The following is a 16,798-nucleotide window of genomic DNA, read 5'->3' on the forward strand; positions in this document are numbered from 1 at the left end:
CAGTATGATAAACCATAATGGAAAAGAATATACAGAAAAGAATGTTTATAGTATATGTATAACTTTGCTGTACAGTAGAAATTAACACAACACTGTAAATCAACTATACTTCAATTAAAAAAAAACAAAATTAATTAGTGTTTGAGAAGGGGATAAACATAAAGTCATATTGAAAACAGGAAAAAAATCGTACCACTATCTTAGCCATTTCTGAATACTACCTGCTAGGTTTTATCTTGTGTATACATGCATACTTTTATAAAACTGTAAACAATATGGAATTTTTTCATTTTGAAAAAATCTTAAATGTATCCATACCATTTAAAGTTTTTAAGAAAGAATTTCATTTGTATTAGCGAAAAGTATATTTAATTATAACTTAATAAGCATAGACCAACATATATGCCAATGGAAAAGATTTTAATTTCAACTGGCCAGTATTCTTCTAAATTAGGTCTAAGGTTTTACAATGAATATATATCTAGCTCTTAAATAGTCATAAATCCAATTTATTCATTCCTTTAGAATATATTTGTTCCCTTTAATCCTTTATGTTTAGTGCTTATTAGCACTTTGGCTCTAGATACATAAAAGGAGATGAGAAAACTGAAATGGAAATCATTAATTTTTATTATAGTACAAAAAGACTGAGTTGAAGAGCTATTCAAAGTATTTAATACATGTATGTGCTCAGTCACTCAGTAGTGTCCGACTCTTTGCGACCCCATGGACTGTGGCTTGCCAGGCTCTGTCCATGGAACTCTCTAGGCAAAACTGCTGGAGAGGGCTGCCATTTCCTACTCCAGGGGATCTTCCTGACACAGGGATTGAATCTGCATTGCTTGTACCTCTTGCATTGGTAGGTGGATTCCTTACCACTGTGCCACCTGGGAAGCCCATTTTTTAATGTATGTGTGTGCTCAACTGCACACATTAAATATACAGTTGTCAAATATAGCAAGAAGAATTAAGAGAACTCAATGAATTTTAGATTTATTTCTTATTTGAAGCTTTATATATTTTCCTCTTATCGTCTGTCCACAAATATAATCAATGCAACATTATTAATTTTTTGATAATAAGCTACCTTTGACATGATTCCTGTTACACTTAATTTAAGCTCGTGTTCATAACTGACAGATGCTAAAACTTTCAAGTAATGACAAATTATCCAAATTCAAAATAAACTAAATTAGTAACACATCTTAGAGTTTTTCACATTATCCCTTTTGTTCTAATCAAGATTGCTATTTTCAAAAATACCTTCTATGTATTTTGAACTGGAGATATTTTATTATCGTCAAAGATATTATAATTAGAATAAACATAAGAATTGTGACTAAAAATTAATAGTAAATCATGACATTTAGAAGTCCTTGAAACAAGAAAATGGTCTGCAAATATTACTTAAGCACTACCTCTATAAGTCAGCATTTTATAGTAGCTTAATGATTTTAAAATGTACTTACTAGGCTCTATCACAAAACTGTATTCTAAAAGTCAGAATCACTGTTTCTGAATTTTGTGTTTGGCAAAATAAATCTAAACATATTCCAGTAGCATGGTTTCTTGTGTTTACTAGCAGTTTTAGATAAATGGAAATTGGAGTAAGGGTGGAGAGCTCAATGATTCAAATAAAAAACTAATACTGATTCTTAATAAAGAACTATGAACTGAGATACTGTAGGAAATTTTTCATTCTAAAATTTTTATTTATAGGGAAGTATCAAACAGGATTTCTCAATTTGATGTTAAATAAAAACAAGTTAAGATAGTCTTAGTTCTCCCCATCTTTATTTTTCTTAAGAAAATATGTACCCTTCCTGCATGCATTTTTCTACTTTTATTATGCATTTATGTTTTTATAAGTGATGTCATACATTACATTTTCAAAAAATCTAAAGAAATTATTCCTATTTTATCACTTTGTAATCTCCATTATTTATTCAACACTGCTTTTGAAATCCAGGTATAGCAATATGTAAATATTTAGTTTAATTTTTCTAAAATGTTTAATTGTAATGATGTACCACTGTGCTACTAATGGACGTTTAGGTTATTTCTAACCAAAGTACCATGAACATCCTTGTGCATGTCACCTCTGCAGATACGCAATATTCATTTTTACACTGCTTCAATGAAGACTTTTGCTTAAGCTAGTTAGGTGGATTTTGTTTTTTAATTAAGCACAGGCAAATGAAAAAACAAAAATGCTATTTTTTAGCCCAGAATTGTCTGTGTCTTGCTATATTATTTTTGTCTTTCTTTGTTAAATCTTTTACCTCTTTGGTAAACACCTGTGACATAGAAAAGTAAATACTAGAAAATAAGAAATTTAAGCCTTTATTTTACTTGGAAATAGTGCTTTAAATATATTTAGGAACATGTAAGTTACTTGCTTGTTATATAAAGAACTTCTGTTTAGGATTCCAGTGGTGGATTCACTTCAAGAAAACAAAATGAGGAAGATATGTTATATACTAGCATTTAAATTCTACTTCTTGTAATAACAGTGTTAGGGTTGAAAAGAATCTTGTCCGCTTTCTCCCACTTTTCCGCCCACCCCAAATGTAACAGAATACTGACTAAATAATTCAGAAAGTCTGATTTCTCATTTATTTCCTTTAGGGAATAAAATGGCAGCACAGTTTACCTTTGATTCTTTTTCTCTTGGTATTCCTGATTTTGGTTTATCATGAGGCTGTTCAAGAGTCAAATTATTCTTCCTTGCTTCACTGTCTTCAAGTAGGGGAATATAGCCACAACTGTTTTCTGTAAGACAAAAACCTCTTGGACCTTAGTAGGAAATCCTTGTTTCGGGTACCACTTAGAAAAGTAAAAAGAATATACACCCAAACCCCTAATTTTAAAGAGCAGAGATTCTGAACTATGGGTTTTAAAAATTCTTTAGATAATAGTTACTTTAACAATTTAGATTTGCCCACTTAGATTCTGGCATATTTGACTCATATTTTTAAATTTTCATTCCCAAGAAAGACACAAAATTCCTACACTTCCAGCATTAGCAGTATATATAATCTGTAGAATTTACAAAACTAGAGGTATGCCATTTGTATCTGATCATCAGCAACTGCAATTAAATTTTTATTTAAGAAATATATTCAGGTATGTATTTGTTGTTTATTTACTTGTATAATGGCTCTATGCTTATTATAAAAAAATCAGAAAATGCAGACATGCTGAAAAGAATAAGTAAAAAGCTACTCACAGTTTCTATCATCTGTGAATGATTCCTATTAACATTTTGGTTTATATTTTATGAGAATTTTTCTTTTTCAATACATATAAATTCACAAGAAACAATTTTTTTGCATAGATAAAATTACATGTTTTAGTATCTTGCTTTTCTCATTTTGCTACATATCATGAATATGTCTCATGTTTGTAAGTGAACACCTACTATCATCACTTTACTTGGCTACACAGCTGTTCACTACACAAATGACTGTAATTTAATGGTTGAACATTCCATTATTAGAAATTACTACTGTGATGAGCATCCTTGTAATATATACCTTGAGTACCTGAAGAAATATTTTTTTATGATATACTCTTAGACTCAAATTTTTGGTTTAAAAGGCACACACATTTAAAAAGCTTTTGCTATTTACTGAAAAATTGTCTTCTCCGCTTTCCCATTTCCTACATGTGTTCATTTCTTAAATAAACATAAAACTTAACTGCCCCACAGTTATTAAGATACCAGAAATACTGAGAAACACAGGAGAAATAAAACAGAAAAGCTTAATTTCCATCTTTCTTTTCCACACAGGTTTAAGAAATACTTAAAAATTTAACATGAACATACCTCGACTGGAATTCACAAGAAGTAACTGTGATTTTAGCTTGTCAATAATAGTTTGTTGAAGTGACAGCTGTTCCTGTTGCTCACGTATTCTCTGCTCATAGTCTTCAGTCTGCTGACATAAAAACCAGTTAGCCTGATATTTACTGACAGACATGTACATTAGTAATTACATATAGGTATGAGTTACCCATATTACCATTTCCCAGGTACAGGGCATTTATTTATAAGCTGAAAACAGGATTCAATCATGTACTTATAATCATTACAAACAAAAGTGATTTAAAACACTTTAAGCACTGTAAAATTTTAAAAATCACCTTAAAGAAATTTCAGTTAAGAGCTTAATGTACAGTTTCTTGGATAAAAATTGTAATTTAGAATTTAATCTGTAATGATAACAAAAAAGCATGAATGATAAAATGGATGCTACATTAAAGTTATTCTATAAAAATAAATGTACTTTTGAATTTATTTTTAGAGTACAAAAACACAAAGGAAGTAGTTACAGCTAAAACACTATGAAAATCAAAGGTATAAGCACAAATTATAAAATTATATTGATCAGAAACTTCCAAGATTAAGACTTAAGAAGTCAAGAAACCACATGGTTCATTTCTAATGGACATCTTAAATACCACAATTTCCCTTATATTTTTAATCCAGTCACCTTACTACTATTGGAATGGCTGTGAGAATTAACCAATGAAAGAGTCTATGGCCATACCACCCTGAATGCGCCCGATCTCGTCTGATCTTGGATGCTAAGCAGTGTCAGGCCTAGTTAGTACTTGGATGGGAGCAGTGAAAGAAGACACAAGTTCGCATTTTGCAGCATACAAATGTTGCAAACCTGATATTCGAAAACACTCCATTACAATGATCAAATTAGCACAAAGTCTGAAAAATATATAACCAAAAAATAATAGAGAATTCTTTACCAATTTCTATCACTAGAACATATAAATGACTAAATTGTAAATTCTTTGAAATATGAAATGGGGTTCTAATAATCTTGGAATGTCCTTCAATAGATACTAAATATTTGATTTTGAATTGATTCTTAATCAATGATCAAAATTAGTGAAGCTCTAGTATTTTCAGAGATCTACAAACATTAAGTGCTTTATAAATGACACAGCTGTTTCTAGAGTCCCAAAAGAAATTAGCTTAAGAAATGAAAGCAAAATAGCACATTTTCCCAAATAAAAGGTGAAATTTTGTATTACATTTTAAACATGAATAACTGACAAAGCTGGTAAGTAATCCAAGTGGTGTTTTTTGTCTTGCAGGGTAGTCTCATGTAACTTGATATTCCTATGCAAAGTAACTTATACATAGGACATATTCAGTACAAGCTTATTGAAAAAAAAAATCCAATTAAAATAAAGTTCAAGTAAATTCTATTATTATAAGTAAAAGAATGAATCTTTTGAATCTGTCTGTACATACATCCTATGACTAGGAGTGTGATAATAGAACCTTGGATACCAATTCCAGCCTAGGGCTAGGTTTCCCAGAACAAGACTTATTCATACATAAATTTGCATCCAAGCCCCTAGAAAGAGTGGGTGGGTTGACTATAAGAAGGGTTTAAACCTCTAAAGCTAATTCTGTAATACTTTAAATTTGCCTGTCTACACAGAGCTACCAGGGCTGAGGAATCAGCAAACATGCCTGATATTATGGTTTGTTCTATCTACTTTTGTGTATTTAGAACTTCCTCTAAAGAACTCCAAGCTTTTCACAAACATTAACCAAGAATGATCCATTCTTTCACTATTTTTTGATAGGTATATATATTTTACTATCCAGCATTAAATGACCAGTACAAAAAGCTTACTAAGTTAGAGATACACTCAGAATAAACGTGTAAGTTATTCAAACCTCAGCGCATCTACTACATATTTTTTCCCAACCTTAATGAAAAAACAAATGACCTGTATTTTCTTTTGGAACCAACTCAGAAAGCATCTGCCAGGTAATTTTTAGTTTCGGGCTTAAAAATATACTTTAGCACATCTCTATAACATATTATAATAAATGAATAGTGCTGAAAATGTTTTCATTAGCAGGGAAAAAAATCAAGAGATCAACAATTTCAAGTCGAAGTTTTCCACTATTTAGTAAACCACTTAACAAAGTACTTTATAAACTTAAGCAAATTCTGTAATAACTTAAAAAACTGATACTCTGGAAGTACAGCAGGGGAAACAGAAGAGCAATAACCCATGTTCTTTTAAGTTCTTTCCACACACTTTCATTATATCAATTATTAGTCTAGCCTAATTGTTTATATGTATGATTTCTCTTTAGACTATGACCTCCTTGAGGACACAGACTATTTTCTTCTTATATCTCCAGAGTACCTGGCACATACTGAAATGCTCAATAAGTATTAGTCAAATAAATAATCTAATTAAGTTAAGAAAATATAAGAGAAATGGATGTCTTCTAAAGTTAACCTGAAGGAATGGAGATAAGGTTTTGCTTACATTTCTGAAGAAAAATAGGAAAAAAAGAGATAGTAAGTCAATAAGTAAATAAGACAAAAGAAAATTAAGTTTTAGAAGATAGATGCAAAAAAATTGGCTATGTCTGAAGATTTTTTTCATTTTTCCTTTTTTTGGAAAAAAAGGGAAGCTTATACTGTCAGAAAAAAAATTACTAATTTGAGAAGAGAAAATATTTAGAAACAGTATGAAGACTTTGACCACAAAGCCACGAAAGGGAAAGTCCAGAAGAGGATATTGTATCAAATTGGGAAATAACCAGCAGAACTGAGTTTACTTGCTATGTTTGGAAGCTAACAGAAATAAGAGGCTTTTCTTCTTTATTAAATGCTTCTCGTTCACTGAAGAGATGTACATAAACTTATTATCTGAAAACTCCTTTTAGAAGGTCAGATAATTGTTGCACTGTCACAGTATTTACACACACACAAATCAGTACAATTACAAAGCAAGTACACTCTAGCACTACCAAAGACCCTACAAAACAGGAGAATTACTAACAACCACATTGAAAGTGTACAACAGCAATGTCTTGTCAACACTTCTGTACAGAGCACAGACATGACAGCTAAAACAGACAGAAGAGAAGATGCTTTTGACAGCCAGTGTGTGTGAATGATTCTTTGAGTCAGATGGCAGCAACAAGTTACCAACTAGGAGATCTGCATGACAACTAACCATCCATCTGTATCAAACACCATCTGGCCAAGATGACTCTGGCTTCTGTGTATCTGACACTCCTTCCAATTCCAAAGACTAGCAAAACAAGTGGTCTACCAGCATCTAAAGAGGTAAACAGGTACTGAGGTACTGGTGCCAGAATATACTTTATATCCTTTCTCAGTGTTCAAAAGCAAAACTTATAACAATGGTGATCAAATATAGCACAGACCTTGAATTTACTAAAAATGGTTGTCCATATACTCTCTTGACTATCACAAATAAAGCAAAGAGCTTATCTTAAGAAAAGTCCCTTTATCCTGGCAAAATTTCAATCCGTCTTTAAAATTAAGGCAGCATATTTTCTATAATTTTGGACATACAGCTGCTCAAGTTTTCATGGGTTTCATAAATGTTAAAAGAGTTCTATAAACTTTTTTTTTCTATTGCTGACATTGAAAATTCTCATTTCTCATATTTTCCAAAGCACTTATTTCCTAAATGGGAAAAAAAGTTCAAGTGTCCTCAGTCATCCATAATACTCTAAATAGGTCAAACATAATCTCTCTCATCCTCAAGAACTAATCCCAATATTCTGAGAAATACCATTTTTTTCCTTCCAAGTATAAAAAAGAATAGAAATTTAGTAAATATTGAATGGATTCAAAGAAAAAGTTTAAAAACCTTCCAAACTATTCCAAGATTAACAAAGAGAACAAAAGCTTTATTGAAGGGTTTCCTTGGCTACTACAAAAACTCTCAATAGGGAACTCCATAGTTCATGAAGGAAGATAATTAAATATTAATTATTCCAATACATAACATTTTAGACAAAAACTATCTTGAAACTGGCAAACTAAAAACATCAACTTCAATTTTAGGTTAAGAAAAAGAGAGACTGCATAGGATTAGCAACTGGAGATCTAGTTTCTACAGCTCATTTCTAAACCAAACTGTTATATTCTCCTATAACTAGGGAGTTATAAATCCTGCCCTCTCCCACCCTCCTGATACCAAGATTTATCCAGGAGATATGCAGCCTGACATTAGATTATAAACCTGATTATCTACTATTAAGTGATGGTGCTGTCACCAATTTCTCTGTATGCCAAATGGTAAACTATTTTTATTTTACAATATTGTGTTTTGGTTCAAAATTTACTTATGTTCTTTGAGCCTTGGTTTCTTTCACTTTTAAATAAAAATAATATTTACTTAAAGTACTGAAGTAGATGGCATGTATAAAATGTATGGTATGTAGTAAGCTCTTTGCAAATGTTAGCTCCTTTCCTGTAATAATGAACGAGGTTTCTACCTACTATTATAACGTGTGTATATGTCCATTAACTAAAGCTCTGATTATCACTGATTATCATTACATATACAATTTGTCACCAGACTTACCACACAACCACCCCATGCTTTATGCCAGTTTTTTCAATTCTTCTTATAATTCACTGTAATTTAAGACTCAGAAGCTTTTTCTCTGAAAAATCAGTGTGGTATCCTCACTGAATCAAAAACATTCTATGAAGCAATAAACAAATAAATTAATTAATAAACAAACTCTGGTTGTTCAAAGTTTACAACGAGATAAAATAGGCTCAAAATGATTAAGAAACAAAATAGTTGTTAAAAATTACAAAAGTAGCACATTGTTGAAAACAATGCAAAAACCAACAATATGTCCACCATCACAACCATATCAAAACCTCAGATGTGTACTAAGTAAAAAAATAATAGTCTCTTCCTTTACTCTGCCCTCCATCCCTCCTTAGAGGTAATTCCTATTGACATTTTGGTATGTGTTCTTTCAAAACTTCAGCATACATGTGTATATATCTTTTTAAAAAATGCGAATTGTTCTGCAACCAAATTTTTCATCAACACATTATTATATGATCATTTCACTGACTACTATGCACCAGATACAGCTTTATTTTCCCTATTTCATTTAAAAGCATTAAATTAACCTCCTGAGATTATTTCCCACATTTTATAGATAAGAATACTGAGGTAAAGAGCTAGAAAATAACCTGCTCAAAGTTTCTCAGTAGGAAGCAGAGCTGGGATTTGAATCCAGGTTAGCCTGACTGTAATGCCCACACCCCTTGAATAATCACCATGACTAGACGCACAGGAGTCTATCTAGCTCTACCAAGATCCTCTTTTTGCTATTTACTCTCCCTTTGGTTATGCAGATGACACCACCCTTAGGGCAGAAAGCCAAGAGGAACTAAAGAGCCTCTTGATGAAGATGAAAGAGGAGCATGAAAAAGCTGGTTTAAAACTCAACATTCAAAAAACAAAGATCATGGCAGCTGATCCCATCACTTCATGGCAAACAGAAGGGGAAAAAACAGGAACAGTGGCAGATTTTATTTTCTTGGGCTCCAAAATCACTGTGTACTGCAAGGAGATCAAACCAGTCAATCCTCAAGGAATTCAACCCTGACTCTTCATTGAAGACTAATGCTGAAGCTGAAGCTCCACTACTTTGGCCACCTGGTATGATGAGCTGACTCACTGGAAAAGACCCTGATGCTGGGAATGACTGAGAGCAGGAAAAGGGGGCGAGAGAGAATGAAATGGTTGGATGGTATCACTGAATCAACGGACATGAGTTTGAGCAAACTCTAGGAGACAGTGCAGTCCATGGGGTCCCAAAGAGTTAGACACAACTCAGTGACTGACAAACAACCCTCCCTTCAGGCAATCTCATTCCCAGTGGTTGGTTTTTTGCCAGACTTTCAAATTCTCTTTCCAGCAGCACTCTCCTTTGAACTCTCTATTTATGTGGCCAAGAGCTACTGAAAAAGCATTTGTTATTTGTAGCAATGGAAAGAAAATAGATGGAATACTTGGGAAGGGCTGTGATTTAACTAGGTTAGTATAATGATTACGAACTTAGAGGAGCCAAATAAGCTCAGTTTTTAACTAGGTTAGTATAATGATTACAAACTTAGAGGAGTCAGATAAGCTCAGTTTCAGTATCGATTCTGCCACTTATGTTGCAATACTGATTTATTTCTGAGACTCAGGTTCTTCATTTGAGAATGGGGCTAAGAATGCCAACTTTGTAGGGCTGGGCATATTTACATGTAAAGGATGTGACATTTGTAAAATATACTTATTCATAAAAAGTTAATTCTCCTTTCTGCTTTATGAAGTAATATGAATTTAAGGATTGAAGGAGCAAAGAGAATACAATTGGTTCAGTATTATCTGGATTACCTGACATTTTAGTATGGTCATATGCAGATAATACCACCCTTATGGCAGAAAGTGAAGAGGAGCTAAAAAGCCTCTTGCTGAAAGTGAAAGAGGAGAGTGAAAAGGTTGGCTTAAAGCTCAACATTCAGAAAATGAAGATCATGGCATCTGGTCCCATCACTTCATGGGAACTAGATGGGGAAACAGTGGAAACAGTGTCAGACTTTATTTTGGGGGGCTCCAAAATCACTGCAGATGATGACTGCAGCCATGAAATTAAAAGACATTTACTCCTTGGAAGGAAAGTTATGACCAACCTAGATAGCATATTCAAAGGCAGAGACATTACTTTGCCAACAAAGGTCCGTCTAGTCACGGCTATGGTTTTTTTAGTGGTCACGTATGGATGTGAGAGTTGGACTGTGAAGAAAGCTGAGCACCGAAGAATTGATGCTTTTGAACTGTGGTGTTAGAAAAGACTCCTAGGAGTCCCTTGGACTGCAAGGAGATCCAACCAGTCCATTCTGAAGGAGATCAACCCTGGGATTTCTTTGGAAGGAATGATGTTGAAGCTGAAACTCCAGTACTTTGGCCACCTCATGCGAAGACTTGACTCATTGGAAAAGACTCTGATGCTGGGAAGGACTGGGGGCAGGAGGAGAAGGGGACGACAGAGGATGAGATGGCTGGATGGCATCACCAACTCGATGGACATGAGTCTGAGTGAACTCCGGGAGATGGTGATGGACAGGGAGGCCTGGCGTGCTGCAATTCATGGGGTTACAAAGAGTTAGACACGACTGAGCGACTGAACTGAACTGATCCGACTGAGGATAAAGGCTATCCTGCCAAGAAAACCTAAAAACAGTCAAGTTTTCATAAAGACTAGAGGTCCTTAGACAAACAATTTAATGTCATGGTGGCAGGAGTGTCTAGGTATAACAATGGAAAATTTGGTATTGAGAAGAACACCTCTCAGGTCCCAGGGAAACTGAATATACTTGATGACCAACAGGACATTAGTAGCAGTATCAGGAATCATCCTTGGAAATTTAAGTGAGATAATTTAGGATAAATAAAAGGCACTATTATTCTACACAGCAACTTATAAGACTCATTACTCTTTTAATATGGTATAGATAGGAAAAAATAGTGGATGTATAAGCTCAGGTCTGACATTCAGTAAAATATGGCTTTCAAGTGACAATGAGACATATGGATCTAGAGCTCAGAGGGTAAATCTGGAGTACAGAAATAAATTTAGGAGTTATTGTCATAAGTATCTGAAGCCATAGAAGATGAAATAGCTCATACAAGAATATAAAGTAAGATACAACGAAGCGCTTGAATAAGTCTAATATTTAGTGGCCTGGTGGTAGAGAATAAACCTACAGAGAAAAACGAGGAATTGCAACCCAAAAAGGAATGAGAAAAATCAAATATGGTGTTTGAAATGTTAAGGAAAAATAGTGCTTTAAGGAAGAGGTAGCACAAGAGATATTAAATGGAATCAGTTATTAAATGGAATAAGGTAGTTTTATATGTGTGAACTTGAAAGACTATCAATGATTTTAGGCAAAGAAGTTATAGATATGAAATCCATGGTCAAGCAATTTTTTTCAAATCATAGTTCTACTATTTATTAGTGGAGGGCTTGTTATTTCACCTTTTTGCATTTCAGTTTCATTTTAAAAATTTAAATAACAACTTACTCATAAGAGCCATATAATAATTAAATGAGATGACTATAACATTTTGCCAAACATAAGACTCAGTAAATCTTAGTGATAATGATGGTGAAGATAAACATAGTTTTAAAATTTTAAAACCTTTTTCAAATTAGCACAACTCCATTTTTGAAAAGATATGATTCACATATTCTGGAAGGATAAAGGTATGTTATTAACAGTGGTTACCTGTGGGAAACGAGGGAGAGGACCATCACTTTATACTCTGTATATCTTAGATTATCTGCATTTTTTTCAATAAGCATGTGCTGCTTTTGTAATTTTAGCTAGTAATATTTTTAAAAAATCACTTACCTGTCTTATTTGTCTTTGTCTCCTTTATTGATTTGGAATACTCGGATGTCTTTGCTTGACAGAATGTTCTACAATGGATGTAGCACACTGACTTTTCAAAGAGGAGCTTCTGAATCTTAAACTGAAGTGAACTAGAAGAAACACTGTGAGAAGAACTGGCCTGGAGTATGGACAGCTGAGTGGTAAAAGGTGGGCAAGTATACACTAATGAATGACAGGTGAATAGCAATAAAACATAAAGAACCTATGCTAATTTTTTAGTAATAGGTTTTTTTTAAAGTTTGGTAAAATATATACAGCATACAAAATTTGCCATTTTAATCATTTTTAAGTGTATAGTTCTGTGGCATTAAGTACAGTCACACTGTTGTGCAAACATCACTACCATCCATTTCCAGAGCTTTTTCATTTTCCCCAACTGAAATGCTGTCCTTTTCAACATGAATTCCCCACTCCCTTCCCCCAGCCTCTAGGAACCACTCTACTACTTTCTGTCTCTTTGAAGCCAACTATTCTATCCATTCTGTATAGATACTGCTTTTTTGCATATTGTATATACATATACAAAATATATCTATATTTTGTTTATCTATTTATCCACTCAGGGGCACTTGAGTTGCTTCTACCTTTTGGCCATTGTAAATAAGGCTGCTACAAACATAGGCATACAATTATCTCCTTGAATCCTTGCTTTCAGTTCATTTAGGTATCTATCCAAAAGTGGAATTGCTAGACAATATGGTAATAATCCTATGTTTTGTTTTGAAGAAACATCATTTATCTTTCACAGTTGATACACCATTTTACATTACTGTCAGCAATGTACAGGAGTTCTAATTTCCCTACATCCTCACCAATACTTCTCTTAAAATTTCATTTTTTATAATAGCCATCCCAATGGGAATAGGATTAGTGTGGTTTCAGGGCTTTCTGGTAGCTCAGTTGTTAAAAGAATCCGCCTGCAATGCAGGAGACCCCAGTTCAATTCCTGGGTTGGGAAGATCTGCTGGTGAAGGGATAGGCTACCCACTCCAGTATTCTTGGGCTTCCCTGGTGGCTCATATGGTAAAGAATCCACCTGCAATGAGGAGACCTGGATTCGATCCCTGGGTTGGGAACATCCCTTGGAGGAGGGCATGGCAACCCACTCCAGTTTTCCTGCCTGGAGAATCCCAGGGACAGAGGAGCCTGGTGGGCTGCAGTTCATGGGGTCACAAGGAGTCAGAACACGACTGGGCGAATAAGCACAGTGATTTCAACTTGCATTTCCTTAATGATGTTGAATTAATGATGGCCTCCCAGGTAGGCTACCCACTCCAGTATTCTTGGGCTTCCCTTGTGGTTCACCTGGTAAAGAATCTGCATGCAATGCGGGAGACCTGGGCTCGATCCCTGGGTTACAAAGATCCCCTGGTGAAGGAAAAGGCTACCCACTCCAGTTTTCTGGCCTGGAGAATTCCATGGATTGTATAGTCCGTGGGGTCACAAAGAGTTGGACAGGACCGAGCGACTTTCACTTTCACAGGTGACTCAGTGGTATAAAGAATCTGCCTGCCAATGCAGGAGACACAGGTTCAATCCCTGGGTTGGGAAGATCCCCTGGAGGAAGAAATGGCAACCTACTCTAGTATTCATGCCTGGAAAGTCTCATGGACAGAGCAGCCTAGCGGACTATAGTCATTAGCATCGTAAAGAGCTGGACACGACGGCTGAGTGATGGAACAATGATGTCAAGCATCTTTTTATGTGCTTACTGGTCATTTGTATAACTTCTTTGGAGAATGTCTACTCATGTCCTTGGTTGGCTTTTTAATCAGGTTGTTTGCTGTTTTTGAGCGTAGTTCTTTATACACTCTAAGTATCAACCCTTTATCAGATACATGCTTTGCAATTATCTCCCCACATTCCTTGGGTTGCCTTTCACTCTGTTGATAGTGTCTTTTGATGCATGAAAGTTTTAATTTTGATGAAGTCCAAATTACTAATTTACTTCTTGCTGTCTGTGCTTTTGGTGTCATAGCTAAGAAAGTGAAAGTGAAGGTCACTCACTCGTGTCCGACTCTTTGTGACCCCATGGACTATACAGTCCATGGAATTTTCCAGGCCAGAAAACTGGAGTGGATAGCCTTTGCCTTCTCCAGGGGATCTTCCCAACCCAGGGATCGAACCCAGGTCTCCTGCATTGCAGGCGGATTCTTTACCAGCTGAGCCACAAGGGAAGCCCAAGAATACTGGAGTGGGTAGCCTATCCCTTCACCAGCAGATCTTCCCGACCCAGGAATTGAACTGGGGTCTCCTGCATTGCAAGCGGATTCTTTTAACAACTGAGGTATGAGGGAAGCCCATAGCTAAGAACTCTCTCCCAAATCCAATGTCATGAAGCCTTGCCCCTATGATTTCTTCTAAGAGCTTTACAGTATTGGCTCTTGCATTTAGGTCTTTGATCAGGTTTAGGTTGATTTGTACATGGTGCCCTGGTGGCTCAGATGGTAAAGCGTATGCCTACAATGTGGAAGACCAGGGTTCGATCCTTGGGTTGGGAAGATCCCCTGGAGAAGGAAATGGCAACCCACTCCAGTATTCTTGCCTGGAAAATTCCACGGACTGAGGAGCCTGGTAGGCTACAGTTCATGGGTTTGCAAAGAGTCGGACACGACTGAGCAACTTCACTTCAAGGGTCCAACCCATGACACAGACTTACCCCCAAATGTTCTTTTTTTTTTTTTGAGTACACCATGTAGTTTGTGAAATCTCAGTTCCCTGAGCTGGGACTGGACCTGGGCCATGGCAGTGAAAGCTTGGAATCCTACCCATTAGGCCACCAGGGAACTCCCTCTTTTTAAAATTTCTTTCAGCAACATTTTGTAGTTTTCAGTGTATAAGTCTGTCGCCTACCTGGTTAAGTCGATTCCTAAGTATATTATTCATTTTTATACTATTGTAAATTGAATTTTCTTAATTTCCTTTTCAGCTTGTTTAATGTTAATGTATGGCAATGCAGTTGATTTTTGTGTTTATTTTATATCTTACAACTTTGCTGAATTTATTACTTCTAACAGTTTGATGGAACCTTTAGGGTTTTCTATACATAGGATCCAGAAATCAGCAAACAGAGATAATTTTTTTTCTCCCTTTCCAATTTAGATAGTTTTTTTTGTCTGACTGCTTTGGATAGGGCTTACAGTGCTATGTTGAATAAAAGCAGTGGAAGTGTACATCTTTGTCTTGTTCCTTATCTCAGAAAAATAAAGCTTTCAGTCTTTCACCATGGAGTATTATGTTAGATGTGGTTTTCTCACACATAGCCTTTATTTTTTTAAAAACTGTGGTTATTTACGGCCAGAAGCAAGTGGCTGGCTATTTGCTAGAAGCCAAGGTGGTTTTTTTAAAAATTTATTTATTTTAGTTGGAGGCTAATTACTTTACAATATTGTAGTGGTTTTTGCCATACACTGACATGAATCAGCCACAGGTGTACATGTGTTCCCCATCCTGAACCCCTCTCTCACCTCTCTCCCCATCCCATCCCTCTGGGTCACCCCAGTGCACCAGCCCTGAGCACCCTGTCTCATGTATCAAACCTGGACTGGCGATCTATTTCATATGTAATATACATGTTTCAATGACATTCTCTCAGATCACCCCATTCCCACCTTCTCCTACAGAGCCCAAAATACTGTTCTATACATCTGTGTCTCTTTAGCTGTCTTGCATATAGGGTTATCATTACCATCTTTCTAAATTCCATATATATGCATTAGTATACTGTATTGGTATTTTTCTTTCTGGCTTACTTCACTCTGTGTAATAGGCTCCAGTTTCATCCACCTCATTAGAACTGATTCAAATGTATTCTTTTTAATGGCTCAGTAATATTCCATTGTGTATATGCAAAACAGCGTTCTTATCCATTCATCTGCTGATGGACATCTAGGTTGCTTCCATGTCCTGGCTATTATAAACAGTCACATATAGCCTTTAATATATTGTAATAGTTCCATAATGTCCGTTTGTTGAGTGTTTTTACATTAAAAAAAAAAAAGGTGCTGAATTTTGTAAACTCTTCTGCATCAATTGAGATGATCCTGTGCTTCTGTCCCCCTCTCATTCTGTTAGAGTGGTGTATTACATTCACTGATTTGACCATTCTTGCAATGCAGGAATAAGGTGTATAATTGGTTAAGGTGTATAATCCTTTTAACACACTGTTGACTTTGGTTTGCTAGTATTTTGTTGAGGATTTCTGCATCACTGTTGATAAGGGATATCAGCCTGTAGTTTTCTTGTAGTACCTTTGTCTGGCTTTGAAATTAGAGTAATGCTGGCCTCAAAGAATTGAGTTAGGAAATATTCTACCTTGATCAATTTTTTGAAAAAGTGTGAGAAGGACTGGTGTTAATTGTTTGAATGTTTGGTAGAAATCATCAGTGAAGCCATTAAGTCCTGGGCTTTCTTTGTTGTAAACTTTTTGGTAACTGCTTCAATTTCTTTACTAGGTATTGGCCTATTCAGATTTTCTAGCTCTGCACCCCATTGTTACTGAT

At 35.1% G+C, this 16,798-nt stretch overlaps 1 protein-coding gene across 17 annotated transcripts in view; it reads right to left on the bottom strand.

The window, feature by feature from the left end:
* The window catches only part of TANK (TRAF family member associated NFKB activator), a 98,538-nt gene that overhangs the window by 29,250 nt on the left and 52,490 nt on the right, over nucleotides 1-16,798 (bottom strand). For 11 of the 17 annotated variants that reach the window (XR_011253990.1, XR_011253989.1, XR_011253988.1 and 8 more), the window contains exons 3-4: nucleotides 3,830-3,938; nucleotides 2,654-2,772 (exon numbers count right to left, since the gene is read on the bottom strand). Coding sequence is in view for 12 of the 17 variants with exons in the window: in XM_069574359.1 (XP_069430460.1) it covers nucleotides 2,654-2,772; nucleotides 3,830-3,938 (228 nt within the window). In the remaining 5 variants the exon portion in view is untranslated. Of the gene's footprint in view, nucleotides 1-2,653; nucleotides 2,773-3,829; nucleotides 3,942-16,798 lie in introns of all 17 variants that reach the window. The other 6 variants (XR_011253986.1, XM_069574355.1, XM_069574354.1 and 3 more) reach the window with 1 other exon arrangement.

This window comes from Ovis canadensis, chromosome 2 (assembly GCF_042477335.2).
Source record: "Ovis canadensis isolate MfBH-ARS-UI-01 breed Bighorn chromosome 2, ARS-UI_OviCan_v2, whole genome shotgun sequence".
Lineage (NCBI taxonomy): Eukaryota > Metazoa > Chordata > Mammalia > Artiodactyla > Bovidae > Ovis > Ovis canadensis.